Raw genomic sequence first — 19,215 nt, 5'->3', positions numbered from 1 at the left:
CAATGACCTTAAAGGGGTCATAGCGTGAAAATCTAACTTTTTCCATGTTTAAGTGTTATAGTTGGGTCCCCGGTACTTCTATCAACCTAGAAAATGTGATAAAGATAACCCAGTAACTTTGTTTGGGTAAGCCATTTACTGCAAGCATGTGAAAAATTCTACCCAGTCTCACAAAGTTTCGTGATATAGTCACGTATTTTTTTGATTCTTTTTTCGTGCTATTATCACGAAATTTCGTGTTTTTTCGTGGTCGTGTGGCGAGTTCCTGTTTTCGTGTGGTTGTCACGTGTTGGTTGCTCGACTGTTTTTTCCTATTTTTAGACCATTGTCGCTTCGGTTTAGGGTTGGATTTGGTGCTTGCATTAGAATGTCACTTAATATATTGATCTATACTTTTTTCCCTGATTTATTTTTTTATATGTCGCCTGGCGTTAGGGTTAGAGTTGGGTTTGGTTAGGGATGTCATTTTATGTAAATCTGGCCCTAAACCGAAGCGACAATGGTAAGAAAATAGGACAAAACAGTCGAGTAACCAATACGTGATAATCACACGAAAACAGGAATTCGTTATACGACTACGAAAAAACACGAAATTTCGTGATAATAGCACGAAAAAAGAATCAAAAAAATACGTGACTATATAACGAAATTTCGTGAGACTGGGCTGGAAAAATTAGGTCGTTCAGATTTCGCCTGTTTTGTGAGGTAGGTAGCAAGGCGAATTATAATAATACTGCCCCTTAATCTGCTCCATCCAACCACAGCACTGCCATTTAGTGCAGAGAGTAAGAGGGAGAATAGAAGGACTTGATAGCACAATTGAGTTTCAATTACAACAAACCACCATCATTGTGATCAGTATTTGCACTTCATACGCTCATTTGCATTTTAAATGTCACACCCAAAAATGTCACACTTTTGCTCAGGCCTACAAATTTGCAATTTTAACATGCTGTAATTAAGTATCTGTGCAGTATGTTGAGCTAAAACCTCACTTAAGCACTCTGGGGACACCAAAGATTTATTTTACATCTTAAAATAATTTCATAATATGACCCCTTTAAAAAGATAATGGGAACCCTGAATATACTTTACTATAAGAAAGCCACAATAAAGTTCACAATCAAAGTTCTAACTGCTTGCTTTAAAAAAAACTTTTAACTTTTACTTCAAATACTTAAGTACATTAAATATCAGAAAATTACTTTTGATACTTAAGTACAGTATATATCAGATACTTTAAGACTTTTACTTGAGTAATATTTTAAAAGACAACTTTCACTTCTACCAAAGTCTTTTTCTAGTACAATACTTGTACTTTTACTCAAGTATTGCTTTCTAGTACTTTATACAACACTGAATCCAACCCCCACCAGCTCCATACCAGGCCTCGTATAACCTGATCAAAAGGCAAAACATCATGGCAAAGGAAGTTAAAATACAACTGGCCGTTCATCAAGCCGGATATTATAACCAACGGAAATATGCAGTTAAAACCTTAAGCTTACCATGAAATGTGTCACATGCCGATTGTCATGTAAAATTGAATGTATATGATATGTTAACTTGTTAGTTACCTAAAAAAAATTCAGCGTGATGAGCCTTCAGGTGCTGCTTGAGGTTGGTGGTATTCTTCCCATCTAGTTTGTGGCCACATTTACTGTCGTCTCCCAATATGCATTCCGTTTTTCTTTCTGATGGATTATACTGAAAGTATGTCCATAAATCATCTCGTCGTTTTCGTTTATTGGCATCCTTTGAACTCGCCACAGCCGCAGGTGTGTTGTTGTTGTGTGAAATCTGGTGCACATGCGTGGCATGGCGGCAGCCGGGTGGTGGGCGTACCCAAAACAAGGATAGGAAGCGGCAGCATTGCTGATACTTTTTAGCTAAAAATAGGCAGAAATTACATGCATTGTGAACATCAGACTTATAATCATTTTCGTTCCGTCTCGTCAATGAAAACTCGAAAGCGTCTCGTCATGTTTTCGTCACCTTAGAGCCATTTTTAGCTAGTCGTTGTCGCGACATTGTCATAAAAAAGGTGCGTCAACGAAATCATTTTGTTATCGTCATCGTTGACGAAAACAACACCGCAGGAAACCCTTTACTACATCAGTAGATGTCCTCTAAAAATGTAGACACAGTTACATCTGTAACAATAACACCAAAAATAAGGAGACAGTGATTTATTAAATATAAAGAATCCCTATTTTAGTCTACAAGAGATAGTTGTCATTAACTGCCATTTTGAGCAGCATAGTGTTCTCCTTGTGCAAAGCCTTTACTCGGGTCTCAAGATCTTTACTGGCTGCAGAAGATACTACACTCTGCTGGTCCTGCAGTCTTTCATTCTTCTCTCTGAGGGCCCTGATCTCCTCCTCAAATGCTTCTAAAGAAGTCCCCACTGGGCTGAGTTTATGTTCTTCTTGGGGAACAACCTCTAATTCAGACTGTCTTGCAGCTATGAGTCTAGTGTTTCTGTTGGGTAAAAAAATGATAAAATCAAAAATGTTAGAAACAATACACACAAAAGTTAGGAAAATGAAACCAAAAACTGATTAACATGAATCATTAAGTTTAATAGGTTCCATGGCTATACTCTGTTTAAATCAGGGGTGGGCATTCTTGGGAAGGGGTGGCCGATATGGGGAAAATACCATATCACGATTCTTTCAAGGAATTTCACGATCTTATCGCGATTCTTTTTTAAATGGCTTTTAAAATACTATTTTGTCTAGCCTGGTTAGCCAGACCTACATCAAGATGTAAGGTCTGGCAACTCTTCACACAAACGGCTCAATGCAAGGGGCGGGATATAAGGTTGTCCCTCAAAATGCCTCTGCACGCAATAGGATAGCGCTATGACCAATCAGAGCAACGAAGAAGGTGACGTAGTTAGAGCGTAGGCTAACAGTTACACCCACCGTCATACAGTATAGATTAATTGTTGAATATCTAATTTATGGCTAAAATATATTTACCATTTGTACGTGAGATGAGCTTCATCCACCACTGGTTAAGCGCCATCAATGGTGAAACAACAATCACAAGCGGATTGTGGCTGAGTCCCATGGGTTTCCCCACCAGTGGAGCTAATTGGTACAGTATATCAAACTTTTACCGTAACCAGTCGGCAGAAGTCCAAACACATCTTTCTTGCTTAAAAAGGACTTCAGTAGGGTTATTTGCTCTTCTCTCAAAGAAAAACATAAGTCTAAGTCCTCCAGAGTCGCAGCCAAAGCCGCTTCAAAAGAAAGCTGTTCGCCAGCAGCAGCCATTCTTTGTTTTCAAGTATGAACCGTCGCAGCTCTGTCGTCATCGGCCGCTAGGGTGCGTCTAGATTTCTAGGCAATATTTTGTCATTACTGAGCTTTAATACAGCCATACTAATACCCCAATTTAAAAATGCAGCCCTACACTGTCCTACAAGGTAACAAAATATAAAAGTGGGAAAAAAAGACATAACATTTTGGCCATTGTACATTTTCAAGTATATTTTAATCAAGTGCAAAATGCAAGTGCAAATCTGCAATTTAGGAACATTCAACAAGAACACTCAGATCCTCGTTTGAGTAGCAGCATCTAACACAAGGTATACAATAAACATAAACAAGAGATGCATATCAGAAATCAGGTGTAGAATAGAAGCTAGCTTAAATGAAAATATCACTTTTTAAAAAGGTAATAAAAGGTTCAATAAAAATATTAACTTGGTCTAGTCTAGTTAAATAAATGTAAGTGTGCAGTTCGAGACTTTAACATAACTCCCAAAATAAACATTAGCTTCAAAATGTAAACACAAAACACTCTATCCATAAATAGATACAATTAAAATTAACAAAATAAATAAAATTAACTACCTTTATAATCTTAAGTAGTTTTTTTTTGTTTGGTGTAATGTGAGTGAGAACCAAAACAAATCAACCAAATGTGCAAAAACATTTCTGAATCCTGACATTTGTAAAATTAGCACTATCAGCTTTAGAACATACCTTTTACCTTCTTTCAACTCACATCTCCTTTTAAAAGAACACAAAGTATACTATGACTGATCACAAATTTTTAGAAAGAAAAACAAGTTGATTGACTTTATCTGGCTTGAGAGTTGCCCTTTGGCAGGTGACAATATTGCCACCATTGCTGAAGACTCTTTCTGAGGGAGCACTTGTCGCTGCATGCACAAGTACTTTCTAGCAAGTTGGCCAACTCTTGGAAAGTTTGCTTCATGAACTCTCCACCATTCCAGAGGATTCACTTAACTCATTCACCGCCAGCCTTTTTGAGAAAAGTTGCCCACCTGCATTTTTGTGATTTTAACAAAAGTTTCACAAAATTCCTTGCAGGAAAAATTATCTTCTATAAATATATAAACATACAAATTATATCAAATTAAAGAACACACCCTCTGCTTTCAAACAAACAACAAACAAACAAACAAACAAAATGGGGAAAAACGTTTCATTATATATTTACTTTTTCCACTTAATTTGACCACTGAAATATGGATATTTCTCTTCAAAAATACAACATTTTGAGCAAAAAGCTTAAAAAAATGCGTTTTTGTAAAGGAATTTATGTTAGAGATCAGACTCAGAATGACTATCAAACATAAAGGCAGTTCAAATAAATAGTCAAATCATTTTAACTTCCGTTTTTGATAAATTGGCGGTTTGGCGCCATCTAGTGGATAAAAGCGGTATTCGTCCAGAAAGGCACATTTGTTAGTTAAATATTAACTCATAATTGACGAGATAACTCGTCAATGGCGGTGAATGAGTTAACTTTCTGCATTTGGTGTGGACAAGTAGCCCTTCAATTCTCCTTCTATTGCCTCTTTTAGAGAAAATGAGGCGGATCCTGTGGCTGCAGGTGCACTTACAGCACCTGAGGTTTTTAAAAAGCTTGCAAGTGATTTCTTTGCCTTTTTGGGTTGTGTTTGTTCTGCATTAGGGCTCTGTGATGTGGAAGGAGATGTAGGTTGCTGATCCGATGCTGCAGCAGATGGATTCTGTATGAACAGGAGTCTTGTATTCTCTTCATCTTGTCTCTGTCAATGTACTGGGTTTTAAACCTTGGATCGACAAGCGGAGCCATATCCAGCAGGTCATCACTGCGGGATCCTGATATTTATCAGTGAGGTAGTTAAGAATGGTTGTTTTCATTGTTTTTGTTAGTTCCGTGTCATCATTATTCAGGCTCAAGATATTTACTTTCAGTAGGTTAAGCACTGGTTTCACATAGGACACACTCACATAGTCCTCACCTGAGAGTGCATCAGTAAAGTCTCTCAGTGGACTCAGTGCCTTTTTCACAGATTCCATCACGTCAATGTCTTGCCATGATGGCACCAAATGTCTTGTCTTTCTGTCTGTCTTTAGGACCTGAGAAATAGCCTTTTCCTGGTCAAGAACTCTCTAAATCATGTTGAGCCTGGAACCCCATCGTGTTGGGGACTTTGTGACAGGATTCTGTTGAGGTAGTTTCAGCTCAGTTTGTGCATTACTTAGCTCCCTCTTTTTCTTCCAGCTGAAAGAGAAGGTACTGATTAGGGATGAGCGAGTACAGCATTATCTGTATCTGTTAACCATATGAATTATCTGTATCTGTACTCTGAGTGGGTGTGGCATAACCCGGAAGTAGGCGGGGTTTGTCTTGAAATGGGCGGGGCTTTAACCAGTATTTTATTTTAAGCATGCAATTAATATATGTGTTGATCAGAAATTGTTATATTTATTGCGGATTAGAAAAATATTTACAGGACAGCATCCGGATTGAGCTTTAGATCAATGGTTTTGATCACAATAGCAAACAACTATATTACAGAACAAGTTTTGCAACAATGAAATCAAAACAATGCAGTGCTGCAGTATGCAATTATGAAGTAAAATGTAATGAACAACATAACTTTCTTTTTTAACTTTTATTTTTTTATGATCAGTGTTATTTTATTTTTATTTATTTTTTTGTTCTTTTTTATTTCCACACCAGGTGAGTGTGTGTGGGTGGCTTAATAATTAATTTGTAATATTTATAACACTAGCTTAAAAAATTTATTTTTTTATGAAAAAAATCAAAAACGTGTCAGACACTCCATGTCTGGTTACTGGTTATAGACAGCTGAAGGTTTAAAAAAGAAAACAATTCTCCGTCAGGCAGAGACGCAATGCGAGTCGCTTTCACGTCAGAACGAACCCACGTTTACCAAAACTCTGCTGGTTAGTAAGTACATATTATTAACGTTACAACCCGAAGTAAAAAGCTGAAGAAACCCTAAACCAGGGGTCTCAAACTCAAACTGGCTTGGGGCCATTTTTGAAGCAGACATTTCATCGGGGGGCCGCAGAGCTATTTTAACGTTCAAAAAAGTACAATATTTCTGTAAATGTCATGTTTAAAGGTTCTCTAAGCGAATCTGCGAGACGCCAGTTTTTGTTGATGTGTTGTTAAACAAAACGGTTCGTAGCTAACTCCTCCCCCTCCCTTCCGTGCTTCTTCATGAACGCGCAGCAGTCTACCGTATGATGCTGCGGTGATGGCTCAACCAACTCCCTCAGGCTCTCGGTGAGTAAATTGTAGAAGTTTAAAATAAAATGTAAGTTTTAATTTTAAGTCGTTAAACATTAAACAATAGTCTTTTGATTGTAACGGATTCTGTAATGTGAATCCAGTAAGCATAGCGGTATCCTACTTGCCATAAAAGACAAGCGTTAGCCCCTGCGTTACAAATTCTTAAAACATTGTTAGCTGTGTGTAACTTCTCGTTTCAACACTCATCATAAAGTTCTGCTACTCCTGGAAGAGGACGTGGCAGGGGTCGGGGTGCTGCCATTCTGTTAGAAAGTGTTGATATGCAGCGAGTCCAGATGTTGCGGGCTGAACGACTCACGTCAGAGCAAGTAGGCTAGCATTTGTTGCCATACCTGAATAGTTTCACTAAATCTTATCTTCATATACCTGTAAATTATCTGCATTACACAAATGGTAATACTCTAGAAACAAATAATATATTCAATGTTGTTTCAGGAGAGGATCCAGAGTCTTAGTCTTCAGGAGTCACATCAGCTCCTGCAGAGATGCCTTACCAGGGACCCCAGTCTCTTATTCGACATCATGGCCACACAGGACACCCCTGCAGCAGCCCCCACTTCTATCCCGGGTCATCCTACCTGGTGTGTGTGTGTCTGCATTGCAGAGAAATGCCAACAGACATAGAAAGCAAGTGTTGTGGACAATGTCCGAACAGTTGCATTTCCACCCTACCCCATTTTGACATGTATATTTTAGAGTAAGGGGTCCTTAGATTATCAAGGAGGGTCTGGAATGACATAAGGGCTGTCCAGGATGCCCCAGAACCTGGTGAAAGCAATAAACAGTTCCGACATGCTGCCTACAGGCAATATGTGGTTTGGCAGTATGGGTTCCTTGGCCCAGGACATAGGGTTGTCATACCAAGCTGCTGCGTGTGTAAGATCAGAGTGCAGTACCCAGATCCACATGGTCAGTATACCGGGTTTGTATCTAGTAGAGTTTAGACCCACCTGTTGTTCTAAATAGTTTGATAATATTTTATAAATATATTTAAAATTGTCCGTGTGATAATGGTTTTTGGCCATGGTTCTGTTCACATTTTACTGTTCATTTTATTAATGTTATTTATTTCACAGTTTTCTTGTTTACATTACATTTTTCTTTTCAGAAATTGTATGTATTTGGTATTGTTAAATTATGTCTTATTAAATATTATAAAATGACATGAGAGTATGGGTGTCTGTCATATACAATTTACAACAGATAAGTAAAAGAACGTGTCACACATTGAGTCAACTTTGTTTATTGCAAGCAGTGTCAGGAACAAAAAAAGTATAAAGTGCGTAGTTCACAACAGCAACATGTGGAGTTGGCCCTCATTCTAGTGCCTCTGGGTGCCCTGTACACAAAGAAACACAAAAAGTGGTTTTCAATATTTATTTATTTTTAACTCAAAACAATCGAAAGTGTGATGGTTTATAAAAACGTTAGCAGCAACAAAACGGAAGAACCATGGACATTTTATTCTAACAACTCTAACACACTTGCTAACATGGATAGATTTATATGTTTTGTATACGTTTCTGTAACATCGATATATATGAGACTTATTGGTATTGCAGATATGTGTAGTATAACACTCATCTAGGTATGAAATTGTTAAAAATATGGAGTATACACCCACAATGAAGAAAATATATATATAATGGTGATGGTGTGTATATTGTTATTTGTATATGTATGTATTGTGGCTGTGTATACACACATACATACCACACACACGGGCATGGTGCAATATTACATTTTCACCTCTGCAATGATTTGATTATATGGGTATTGTTGATGTATATGGGTATGGTGCAATATTATATCCCTACCTAAGCAATGATTTGATTTTGTGTTTATTGTTGTATATGTATATGGGTTTGATGAATTCTGCAACTGTAGTGTTATCACTTTGCAAATGTTATTTAAATGGACAGCTGTGTAACACCTGCTGAAAGTCTGATGAAGGGTTGTAAGGGCTTGAAACGTTACAAATAAAAATCACTTTATTGGTAGTTCTCTGGTGTGCGGATCTTTACTTTTACTTTTATCCGTATCTTTGATCCTTCACCCGTATTATTTGGATGTGCGTGGTAACACCGTGCTTATAAAACCATGGACATTGACAATACTGCAAATTTGTACAAATGGGCATCTTCTCACCTATTCCTCTGGTGTGCGATGTCCTTAGAAGCTCCTCTGTTGAAGGTGCTGTCACACCTGACAGGACTCCAAGACGTCTTGGGTCACCAGTTCTTTTTGTTTCCCTAAGGGGAAGCGCTGCGGATGCCAGCCTTTTCCGTACAATAGCGACCTGGAGCTTTGTGATGTAACTGTAGTCTTTCTTGACCTTCACTGAGTACAGCCGCCATCTCCTGAACCGTTTGCTGTAAAGCTTGGCATACCTGTTTGAACCGTTTGCTGTAAAGCTTGGCATACCTGTTTAAAAAAAAACTATAAACAATAGTGCTGGTAGGGGCATCTTAGTATTTTAATGTTTCCAACATGTTTATAAACAAGTTTATATTTTTGAGATCAATTAAGCACAGATTTATGTTGCTGTAAAGTATGGTGTATGGCAATACACGTTGGTCCAAAAGTTGAAGCCAGGGTATGTGTGCTTTAAGCAATAACCCCTGCCTGTTAGTCAGTACTTTCCATAACACTTCCTCTTGTGACCCACCCTAACAACATTCATTGAATATCGTGGAACGTCTTACTGAAGACTGCCATCTCGTTTTTTCTTTGGTGCTCTGTTGATGTGGTGATTGTAGTCAAGAGCGGCAAGGAAGACTCGTGCACTGTACACTGCATGTGTGAAGCAGAAACGTTTGCTGGCGTACATTAATATGTGATTATGGAACGACTCAAGGTCTGCAGTTGATCTGGGGAAAACAAGAAGTGTAAGTTGAACCATTTACCAACAGTGAACACATGAAATGTGTTATCTACAAAAGTATTACTCACCTGAACTGTAAATAATTAGGAACATCCTTAAGCCATCGTGCATCAAGAATTAGTTCACAGAGTTTCTGATGGGCTTCTGAGTTAGGCTCTATCCATTCTTTTCCCCTTGGCTCCACAAGGCTATCACACTATGCTTCGGGTAGTGCATAGCACATGTGTAAAAATAACTTTGCTATCTGTGTGATGCTGCAGTGGTCAATGGTAATGTGTGTGTGAGCAATATTCAGGTGCCCAGATATTTCACAAAGGTTGTTATAACTTCCAAACTGGTCTCACAACCTTCTGTTGAACCTTGTATGTGATAATGGAGGTATCCTGACAATCTTTGGCTTGTGTAAATCTGCATTGTGTTATGCATATTAGCATATGACTTGAGTTTGAGTTTTAGCAGTTCACTCAGACGGCCTGGGACTGGAGATGAAGAATGCTTAAGCAAGGCGTTGCATAACATGGGTTCATTGTGAACCTTTGTAACCTTTATACAATTTTGCATTTGAAGAAAACCTGAATTTTGCTTCAATAAAGAACAGAAAAAAACAGAAAACTTTTCCAGATTATAGTTATTTTGTACACACCTGGGCCCGGTTGCATAAAGCACCTTAAGTTTTTTCCTTAAGTATGACACTTAAGGGGTAAATTCCCCTTAACTTCTGTAAGATAATAATTAAAGAGTTTTGCATATAATCCCTTAAACGGTTCTCTTAGGTAAGAGTAATCGTTAAGTGTTTCATGACAGTGACCCCGGTTTGTTGTTATAAAATACTATTGTTGCCATGGAGACACAACAGAAAAAACTTAAGGGTTTTTCTGCAACACCCTTAAGTTTAAAGGAAACAACTTAAGGGAAAATTACACTTAAGGTGCTTTATGCAACCGGGCCCTGGCTTCCAACTGTTCAACTACTGATACAGTGCTCCCATCCATATATTGCACTCCCTGCATGGCAAACTCATCTCTATTACACAAACACAAATAGAAGAGATTATCACATAATTTGAGACAGAATATCACATAACAAAAATTTGAACAGTAATCAATGACAAACTCTCTCACCGTCCGGACAAGGACTGGGAGCCAATGCTAGATAATTGTGGTGGGGAAAGTATCATGGTCCCAGCCTTGAATGTCGTGGAGGTATATTTGTCCGTCTTGTAGCTGTGCAGGCAACAAAGTGAAAAACAAAGCCATAAAGTGAAATGATCGTTATAAAATAAAATCCATGAGCACTTACATATTTAGGTTTTTGTGTGAGCATAAAGTCGAGTCAAATTATTCACTAAATACAAAGTGTAGTGTTACTGATACTTTATTCAAGGTGTAATGTCACCGTATAAATGATCATGTAGAAAATCGAAATATTACTAGAAATCCACTGCCAATTGGAAAGCTAAAGTTAGCTTCGCGTTCTCCCAGTAAACATAAACAAAGCCTCCATCGTAATCAAATTATGTCAAAGTTGTCAATAGGATATAAGTGAACATTCACATTCATAACATTGTCTGTAAACAATAATTTACACAAACTTTCGCCCTTCCGTGAGTTTGCTTGATCATGTCCACTTCAGAGCTTATGTTAGCCCAAAGGTTAGTTGCTATAAACCTATTAGTTATATTCACCAAGGTTAGTACTGGCTGCATAATTCTAACGTGAGCTAATTTCATTCTTGTGATGGTAGGTTATAAAGAAAAAACAAATTGAAGTTACCCACCTGTCCAGCAAAAACAGAGCCACCTGTACATCGGATTGAAAGCCCTTCTGCCCGCGGAGTTCTCGCCACCTTTCGAAGGCTTTTCCGATGTAAATCTGGGACTTCGAACGTTCCTTTTGCTTTTCTGCCAACTTTGCCCTTTGTTCAGCGGAAAGTCGTCTCTTTGGCCGTGTATCGGCCATATCCAAAATTCAGATTTTATAGTCGTCGTCTACGAGAGTTATCCTGACCTCACGCTTTTCACTTCTCCAGTCCTCACACCCCGTTCATGTGCACGCGCACTAACGCCCCAAAACCCACCCCCAAATCCTTCTTGTCGTTTATTGGCTGGAACTTGTTTGTTATGCTTCGTTGGGTTAGTTTTGGCCATTTTGTTATTATTACAGTTTGTGAAGCCTGCGCTGTCTACAGAGATCACGTTTTTTACAGTGTTATCAGGGAACGGGTAGCTAACAGATAGTGAGGAGATGTTTGCTGTATGTAACAAAAAATGTTTTATGGCCTAAAACGTCAATTCGTTTAGAGCACCTTTAATTTCTATTTTTTAATGTATAATAATACTTGAAAATATACAAGCAGTGGTTTTATCTTTTTAATATACATTATTTTATAAAAGTAGCCTAAGGCTGCAGTCACACCAAAAGCGTTTATGGCAGTTGCAGGCGTCTTTTTTGAATGACATTCTATGGGCAGGGCGCGTTTGCGCGCTGTTTATGCGCGCCGAGCGCCTTGCGGTTTTCTGCCGCCTGCCGCGCATGCGTTTTTGAAGGAGCGCTGAGAGCGGAGGAGCGCCTGACGTCATTCGCGTCTTCCATTGTCCAATCGAATGAGGGGAGAGGCGGGCCTTACGTTGTGGCGAGGGAAGTTTACAGTTGCTTTGAAGAACCGGACTCCACTCGCTCACTCTCTCCTGCGTGTTTGTGCTCCTCTTATCCTCAAACAAGGTCAGAGCAAGCGTCCTCTTTTTAAAGTTTCTGCTAATATGACAGTTAACAGCAAAAGAGCGCTCACGCTTCAATATTTGATTGACAAGACAGCTGACTCGGTGGTTGCTTAGCAATATGAAAAGCCGCGCTGCACTGCTCTTTTTTAAAAAAGGCAGTGCGTCGCGCCTTGCGTTTGCAAGCGTTTAAAGCGCTTTTGGTGTGACTGAGCCCTAAGTAATTCTTTTCCTAACCTTATCTTAACTAAGACTTATTATAACCTTGCACTTAACTAACAAATTTCATCCCTGTATACATTTATAAACTATTATAAAAAATTACCACTAGTAAAGTTAAGTGTTTCTTTTTTTAATTTATTTTGGATTGTTTTCAGTCAATGTATTGACTTCATTATGCTCTTTGTTATTTCAGTTTTAATGAATTTTCTATTATATGTGGGAAAATATTAATAAGTGAAAGTGATCCCATAACTTTTGAATGGGTAGTCAATTTTACATAAGCTAGTTGGACAGAAAAAAATTATAATACTGCTCTATGTGTAATTGTATAGCAAGCTACATAATATTATACTTCATTATATACTTCATTATAGCAGTATACATACTTTTATCCTCTGTACGTTTCTCCTCATCTTTTCTCTTTTCTTATCTGTTGTTTAAAATGGGTTGCATTACTACCTCCATATGTGGTGTCTCCATTAGATGCTGTGACTTGATGTGAACTAAGCCCACCGCAGCTCAATCTTCTCTGAGTAACAGTTGAGTATCCACACGGAAGTAACAAATCTTCTCTGGACAAACACTACAAAGTCCCGACCAGATTAACTGATCGCAGGGTTACAATGATATGATTGACGCAAGGTTCAGTTGAGGAATTAAAATCTGAATACGCATTCCGTTATCCTCGACCTCACGGAGCGCGCTGTTAATGGCTGCGTAGCAACAGGTGACGCGACCCATGACACAGAGCGCAACTTCCGCCCTTAAGCACTTTGGAAAGTAATGCTTTGACTCGTTTTAACGCGTTGTTAGATGCGACATGTGAACGAACACATGAACGTTTAAATCAAAAATCAAACGAATATAAAACAAAGTGAATAAAAATCTTTCTGCGAGCCAGATTATGTTATATTTTTGAAAGGTGACGCGGGCTGCAAAGAGAGAGGGCGGGCTGCAAATGGCCCACGAGCCGGGAGTTTGAGACCACTGCCCTAAACGTTAAAGGCAGGGTAGGCAGGAATTATCTAAAAAACTTTTTTACAAGTTTGTCTAAACTGTCTTTATATACAAATGCATAATTAAAATGTAAGTACTCTAAAAAAGAGAGTATAAAACTTGAGTGTCTGTAGACCTCTCACGACTGTGTTAAACACAGTTAATTATTTCCATCCGGGACGAAACATATGATTAGCTTGCTCAAATATCACTCTCTCTCGCGACCATGGCTCCACCCGTTGCTATGGGATCTGCCCAGACATGCGCACACCCGATTGATTTGAACGTGCACGAGGCAATAGGCAGAGCAATAGTACAGCAGAGAAATAGCACTAACAACTCACAGAAACTGCATTCACATCTTACAGTACCTGCATATCCAGTCAGCGAAGGCAAAAAAGGAATAAATGAAGCAATCAAACGAGAGGAAATATCGCGTGGCTTTTCCTCGAGTCGATGATGCGGTATTGTCTGCGGAGTGTAGTCCTCGTCAGAGTCAACAATGCTTTCATCACAGAAACTCTTCCATGCAAAACACTGGCTGAGTGAGTACTAAAAGCCATCCGTTTATAAAAGCCATCTGTTTATATTCCTAGTGATAAAGTTAGGTGTATTATTACATGTGATTGTGACTTGATGTTATTACATGCACCTCGCTCCTTCCTCTCCGCTTGTCTGAGGTAATTCGCGCGTTCATGTGTTTTGGGGGCGTGGCTTAAGAAGAAACCCAGAAGGGAGGGGGTGGAGTGAATGGAAAAGTTAGCTGTGTTTAAAACAGTGCTGAGAGGTATACAGACACTCGATTTCCACACTCTCCCCTTCAGAGTACCTACATTCCACCTATGCATCGATATACAAAGTCAGTCCAAACAAATTTGCAAAAAAGCCTTTTTTAGATAATTCCTGCCTATTCTGCCTTTAATGGAAAAGAACTGCGAACCTGAGTGACTGAGGGAGAGAGACAGAGAGCTGTTCTGTGTGTGAGGGAGCAGAGCGGGACACAGCAACACAATACATCTGTATGTGTGTAGGGGAGGGGCGCTTTTACTACTTGCCTATCACAGAACGCTGACACAATCAGCTACCCAATGATGATTTTCATTTAATCCGAGCACAGATATTGACTTGTATTACTCGTATAATACTCGTACTCGGCAGAAGTGCTTTATCCGTACCAGATACTAGGGCTGAACGATATTCTGTTTTAACATCGACATCGCGATGTCCGCGTGAGCGATAGTCACATCGCCGGAACATGCGATGTGAAAGGTAGTAGCCCATAGTGTATTAAGAGGACAGTAGAACCAAGGTAGCACACACAGTAAACACGAGTTTGTCGTATGGCTTGTTGCTGGGGTGACATGCACGTTCCGCGTGCCTGCACAGTGATTGGTTCGCTGTGACGCTGCTCACGCTCACCGTTCACAGAAAAAATTCACTGCTAAAAATGCGCGACGAAGAGGATCCGCCGCAAAAAAGTGATTTCCTACCAAAAAGAAAGTCGAAATCATCTATTTGGGATTATTTCGGCTACAAAAAGGAGGATGTCGACCAAAAAGAGGTACTTTGCATTGAGTGTCATAAAGTTGTGGGCACAAAACAAGGAAACACCACCAATTTGTCTGACCACTTAAAACGGCACCACAAAGCTCTTTACGACGAATACAAAGTCTGGGACTGGATGTCAACCAAAACAAACAAATATTTGTGATGCCTTTGCCAGCGTGACACCTTACCAGAAAGGCTCTCAACGACAGAAAGAAATAACAGATGCAATAACGTTTCATATCGCTAAAGATATGTTGCCACTAAATACCGTCGCCAAAGAGGGCTTTAAGAAAATGATCCGAACGATTGACAGACGTTATGTTATACCATCCCGCACATATTTTTCCAAAGTTGCGATAAAAGAGCTGTATGAAAAATGCAAATCTAAGATTGAAACAGAACTGTCGCACGTGGAATACTACGCAATCACAACAGACTTGTGGTCCAGCAGGACAACGGAGCCCTACATGAGTCTGACGGTCCACTTCATCACAGAGGACTTTAAGTTAAAAAGTCGCTGTTTGCAGACGGCATTTTTCCTGGAAAGTCATACAGCAGAGAATATCGCAGAGGCCCTGAGAGAAGCTGTGTCCGCTTGGGGCTTAGATAAGACACGTCAAGTCTGCATGACAACAGATAATGCAGCGAACATGGTAAAAGCTGCCGATCTGAACAAGTGGACCAGGCTACAATGCTTCGGCCACAGACTGCATCTTGCAGTTGGTGAGTAACGACCATGATCTTTATCATAAATAAATATACATTTTTACTCATCTGTTTTACTTGATAACCTGTCCTGAACCTGACAAAACTTGTAAGATGAATTTGTTGTATGTGTGTACGTAGAGCTTTAAAACGTAAGAAAAAATACAGACACTAAACATTTAATTTTAAACAACTTATTGAATCAGTGGCAAAAAAAATAGTTTTATGAGCAAATGTTTAAAATAAAACAGGTTATTGTGCCCTCTAGAGATGACTGAAAATGAAAACATTTCATGAATGAACAGTGCACATAACAGAAATTACATGCATCATATGACATTGTACTGTATAACTATAGAATGCATACAATAGCGTTATTAAAATGTTATAAAAAGCTGTTATTAGATAAATATTACATAAACCAAGGTCTTTTGCATATGAACTTATTTCTGTATCAAAATGTATGATTAAAATAAATATTTAACTTCAATAATTCAAGTTTGCAATGTTTTGTTTGCTTAGAAAACGCAGTGAAAAAGGATGGCCGCATTGATCGTGCTGTAGGAGTCTGCAAGAAACTGGTGAGCCACTTTTCTCACAGCTGGAAGGCCAGCGATGCCCTGGCAAAAGTCCAGAAGGAACTCAATCTACCATCACATTGTCTCATCTCAGAATGCCAAACAAGGTGGGGTTCCAGGCAGATGATGATCAGCAGGATATTAGAGCAGCTGCAGGCTTTAACTCAGGTCCTGTCTGCAGACAAGAAGCTGCGGCATCTAATTCCAACCTGGCAGGATATAGATGTCCTGGAATCGGTAAGCAAGTCACTGGGCCCAATGCTGGATTTCACTGATGCACTTTCAGGGGATGAATACGTCAGTGTCTCCTTTGTAAAGCCAGTTCTTCAGCTCTTCAACACTTCACTACTGGAAATGCGAGAAGACGACACAGACCTGACCAAGAACATAAAGAAGAAGATGCTGGACTACCTCAATGAGAAATACGAAGATGATGAAACTCAGAAGCTCCTAGATATGGCATCTTTTTTGGACCCCCGGTTCAAGATGGACTTCATCAGTGCAGACAAGAAGACCCAAGTTAAGGCTAGAGTGTCATCACTGATGATGGAATGCCAGGAGAAATCAAGCTGCGGCACTGACGTGGAGCCAAATGTTAGTGCACCCCAGGAAAAGAAAGCAAAGAAGTCATTGGGAAGCTTCTTTAAACAGAGTGAAACTGCAGCAAAGGGTGATTCCTCTCTGACCGTAAAGGATGCTTTGGAAGCAGAGTTAAACACCTACCTGCTAACACCTCCAATAGACAAAGAGGAGGATCCACTTGCATGGTGGTAAGTACACAAACTAAGCTTTCCTCATCTCGCCAGACTTGCCCGCAGATACCTGTGTATTCCTGCGACAAGCTCGCCGTCAGAGAGACTTTTCAGTACAAGTGGTAACATCGTCACTTGCCAACGAACCTGTCTCAAGCCTGCAAAGGTTGATAGACTTGTGTTCTTAGCTAAAAACCTTGAGTAAATAAAGCATTCAGTATACATATGCATGCATGATCATGCTAAAGAATACTCAGTTTAGAAGTTTTATTTCATTTTGTTTCATCATGATTATGATGATGACCAACACGGTTTTACCTTGGCACTTTTGCTAAGAAAAGTTGACTTAAAAACAAGAGATTGTGAACCAAAATGCTTATAAGTTGTTTTATAAAAAAAATATTTTAGTTATGTTATGAACCAATCGGGGGGTTGGTGTTGTAAAGCTGCTGTTTAAATGTGTTTAGCTTTTCTGTTTACAGGAATATGTTCTCTAATCTGTTTAGAAGATTTAATACAAAATATATTAAAGGTTTTTTTTATGTTGTTTATTTCATATATTTAGCCATGATTATGATGACCAACACTGTTTTACTTTGGCACTTTGGCCTAGAAAAGTTTACTTGAAAGATTGTGAATCAAAATGCTTATAAGTTGTTTGATAAAAATATATTTATTTTAAGTTATGTTGTTGTAAACCAATCAGGGGGGTTGGTGTAAAGCTGCTGTTTTATTTAAAAATGTGTTCTGCTTTTGTGTTTACAGAAATGTTCTAATTTTGGAATAAAAATATTAAGTGACCTTTTTGTCACTTGTAATAAAGCTTGCTTATTAGTGAAATTATTAATATTTTGGAATGGTAAATATTTACTTTAGCCTGGATCAATGGCTCTTAACATCGCAATGTACATCGTCTGGGGGAAAACTATCGCAATGTAATTTTTTACCAACATCGTGCAGCCCTACCAGATACTCGTTTCAAGTATCCGGCTCATCTCTAGTACTGATGATTTTCTTGCAGACAGATGTCATGTGTTTAACACGTGGGTCCTTGGCACTTTTTTCTATAAAAAATACATAGATTTAACAATGCAGAATGTAACATTTTTATTCACAAATGCTAATTTTTAAATTGTACCATTTTATTTAAAATCAAACAGATCTACAATTACAATATTTTACAATACAATTTTTCATATACAAAACTTTTAAATGTGGTAATGCATTTTATATTTAAACTTTGGACACACAAACTTTTATATATAAATAAATAAAAGTTTAAATATAAAATGCATAATTATATTTAAAAGTTTTGTATATGAAAAATATGGTATTGTAATTGTATATCTGTTTGACTATATATACACACATACACACATATTTATATATACATTTTTCACTTACCAATAGCTAGGTGAAGTCTGTGTCCAAAGCACTGCAGATGCGTCCAACTGTTGAGCTCCAAACCCCTCACCATGTTACTCCCGCTGTCTGTAGTCCTGCAGGTCATGCTTGTTTCGTCAGTCCCCAACATTCGAGCGCTTCCCTGAGGCCTTGTGCTATAAGATCACCTGTGTGGACTTGTGGAAAGTATGTTGTTTCTAGACATACACTGCACAACTTCCAGTCATGAATATAGTGAACTGTTAAACCTAAATAAGGTTCTGAAGTGCGGCTAGACCACAAATCAGCCGTTGTAGCAAAAAAATTAACATTTTGAATTCTGCTTTCCATCTTGCTGCGGCATTCGAAATACAGACGTGGAATAGCGTTGCCTTAAAAATATTTCCGGCTGGGTATCTCGTAACACGGATCTACGACTTTAAAGCGTAACTAAACCCCTGGTCAGAGCCTGACTCCACCCACTGGCAATATTTGAAAAATGCAAGCAAAGTGGGCAGATCCCAACGGAGATAGAGGGGACGAACTAAGTGTGTGGTGAGATCATAACAAGGGCCTAGTGAGCTTGAACCAGCTTACGTCACGAGTCATTTTTTGGACCCAACATCCAATATGAAAATTCAACTGCAGTAGCCACCGTTCAACCTGAAGAGGGCAGCACTCAGACGTTTTTACACCATATATTGTAGTATTGAAACACTTTATATCCAAATGTCAAAAAACTTACTAAAATCAATGAACAGCACTAATAAAGCATCATTTTTACAGATCATTAACTTAAAAAAGTTGGTTTAGGGTTTAGTTAGTCTTTAAGCAGTCTTT

The 19,215-nt window shown here is 38.7% G+C and overlaps 1 protein-coding gene across 1 annotated transcript; it reads left to right on the top strand.

Annotated features, from left to right (window-relative positions):
• The first annotated feature begins 14,597 nt into the window (after nucleotides 1-14,597).
• Nucleotides 14,598-17,916, top strand: LOC129429865 (E3 SUMO-protein ligase ZBED1). The gene is made up of 2 exons (XM_055186827.2): nucleotides 14,598-15,680; nucleotides 16,185-17,916. The coding sequence occupies exons 1-2, from the start codon at nucleotides 15,209-15,211 to the stop codon at nucleotides 17,012-17,014; spliced, it is 1,302 nt and encodes a 433-aa protein (XP_055042802.2). The 5' UTR covers nucleotides 14,598-15,208; the 3' UTR covers nucleotides 17,015-17,916.
• The last annotated feature ends 1,299 nt before the right edge of the window (nucleotides 17,917-19,215 follow it).

Source organism: Misgurnus anguillicaudatus, chromosome 2 (genome assembly GCF_027580225.2).
Source record: "Misgurnus anguillicaudatus chromosome 2, ASM2758022v2, whole genome shotgun sequence".
Classification (NCBI taxonomy): domain Eukaryota; kingdom Metazoa; phylum Chordata; class Actinopteri; order Cypriniformes; family Cobitidae; genus Misgurnus; species Misgurnus anguillicaudatus.
Note: the sequence above shows the minus strand (reverse complement) of the source record. Positions and strands in the feature narration are given on the sequence as shown.

What these genes read in the sequence shown, in the direction of transcription:
- LOC129429865 (XM_055186827.2), top strand. Translation starts at nt 15,209, where the DNA reads ATGTTGCCACTAAATACCGTCGCCAAAGAGGGCTTTAAGAAAATGATC. An exon ending in CAGACTGCATCTTGCAGTTG is followed by an intron (nt 15,681 to 16,184) that starts GTGAGTAACGAC and finishes TTGTTTGCTTAG; the next exon opens with AAAACGCAGTGAAAAAGGAT.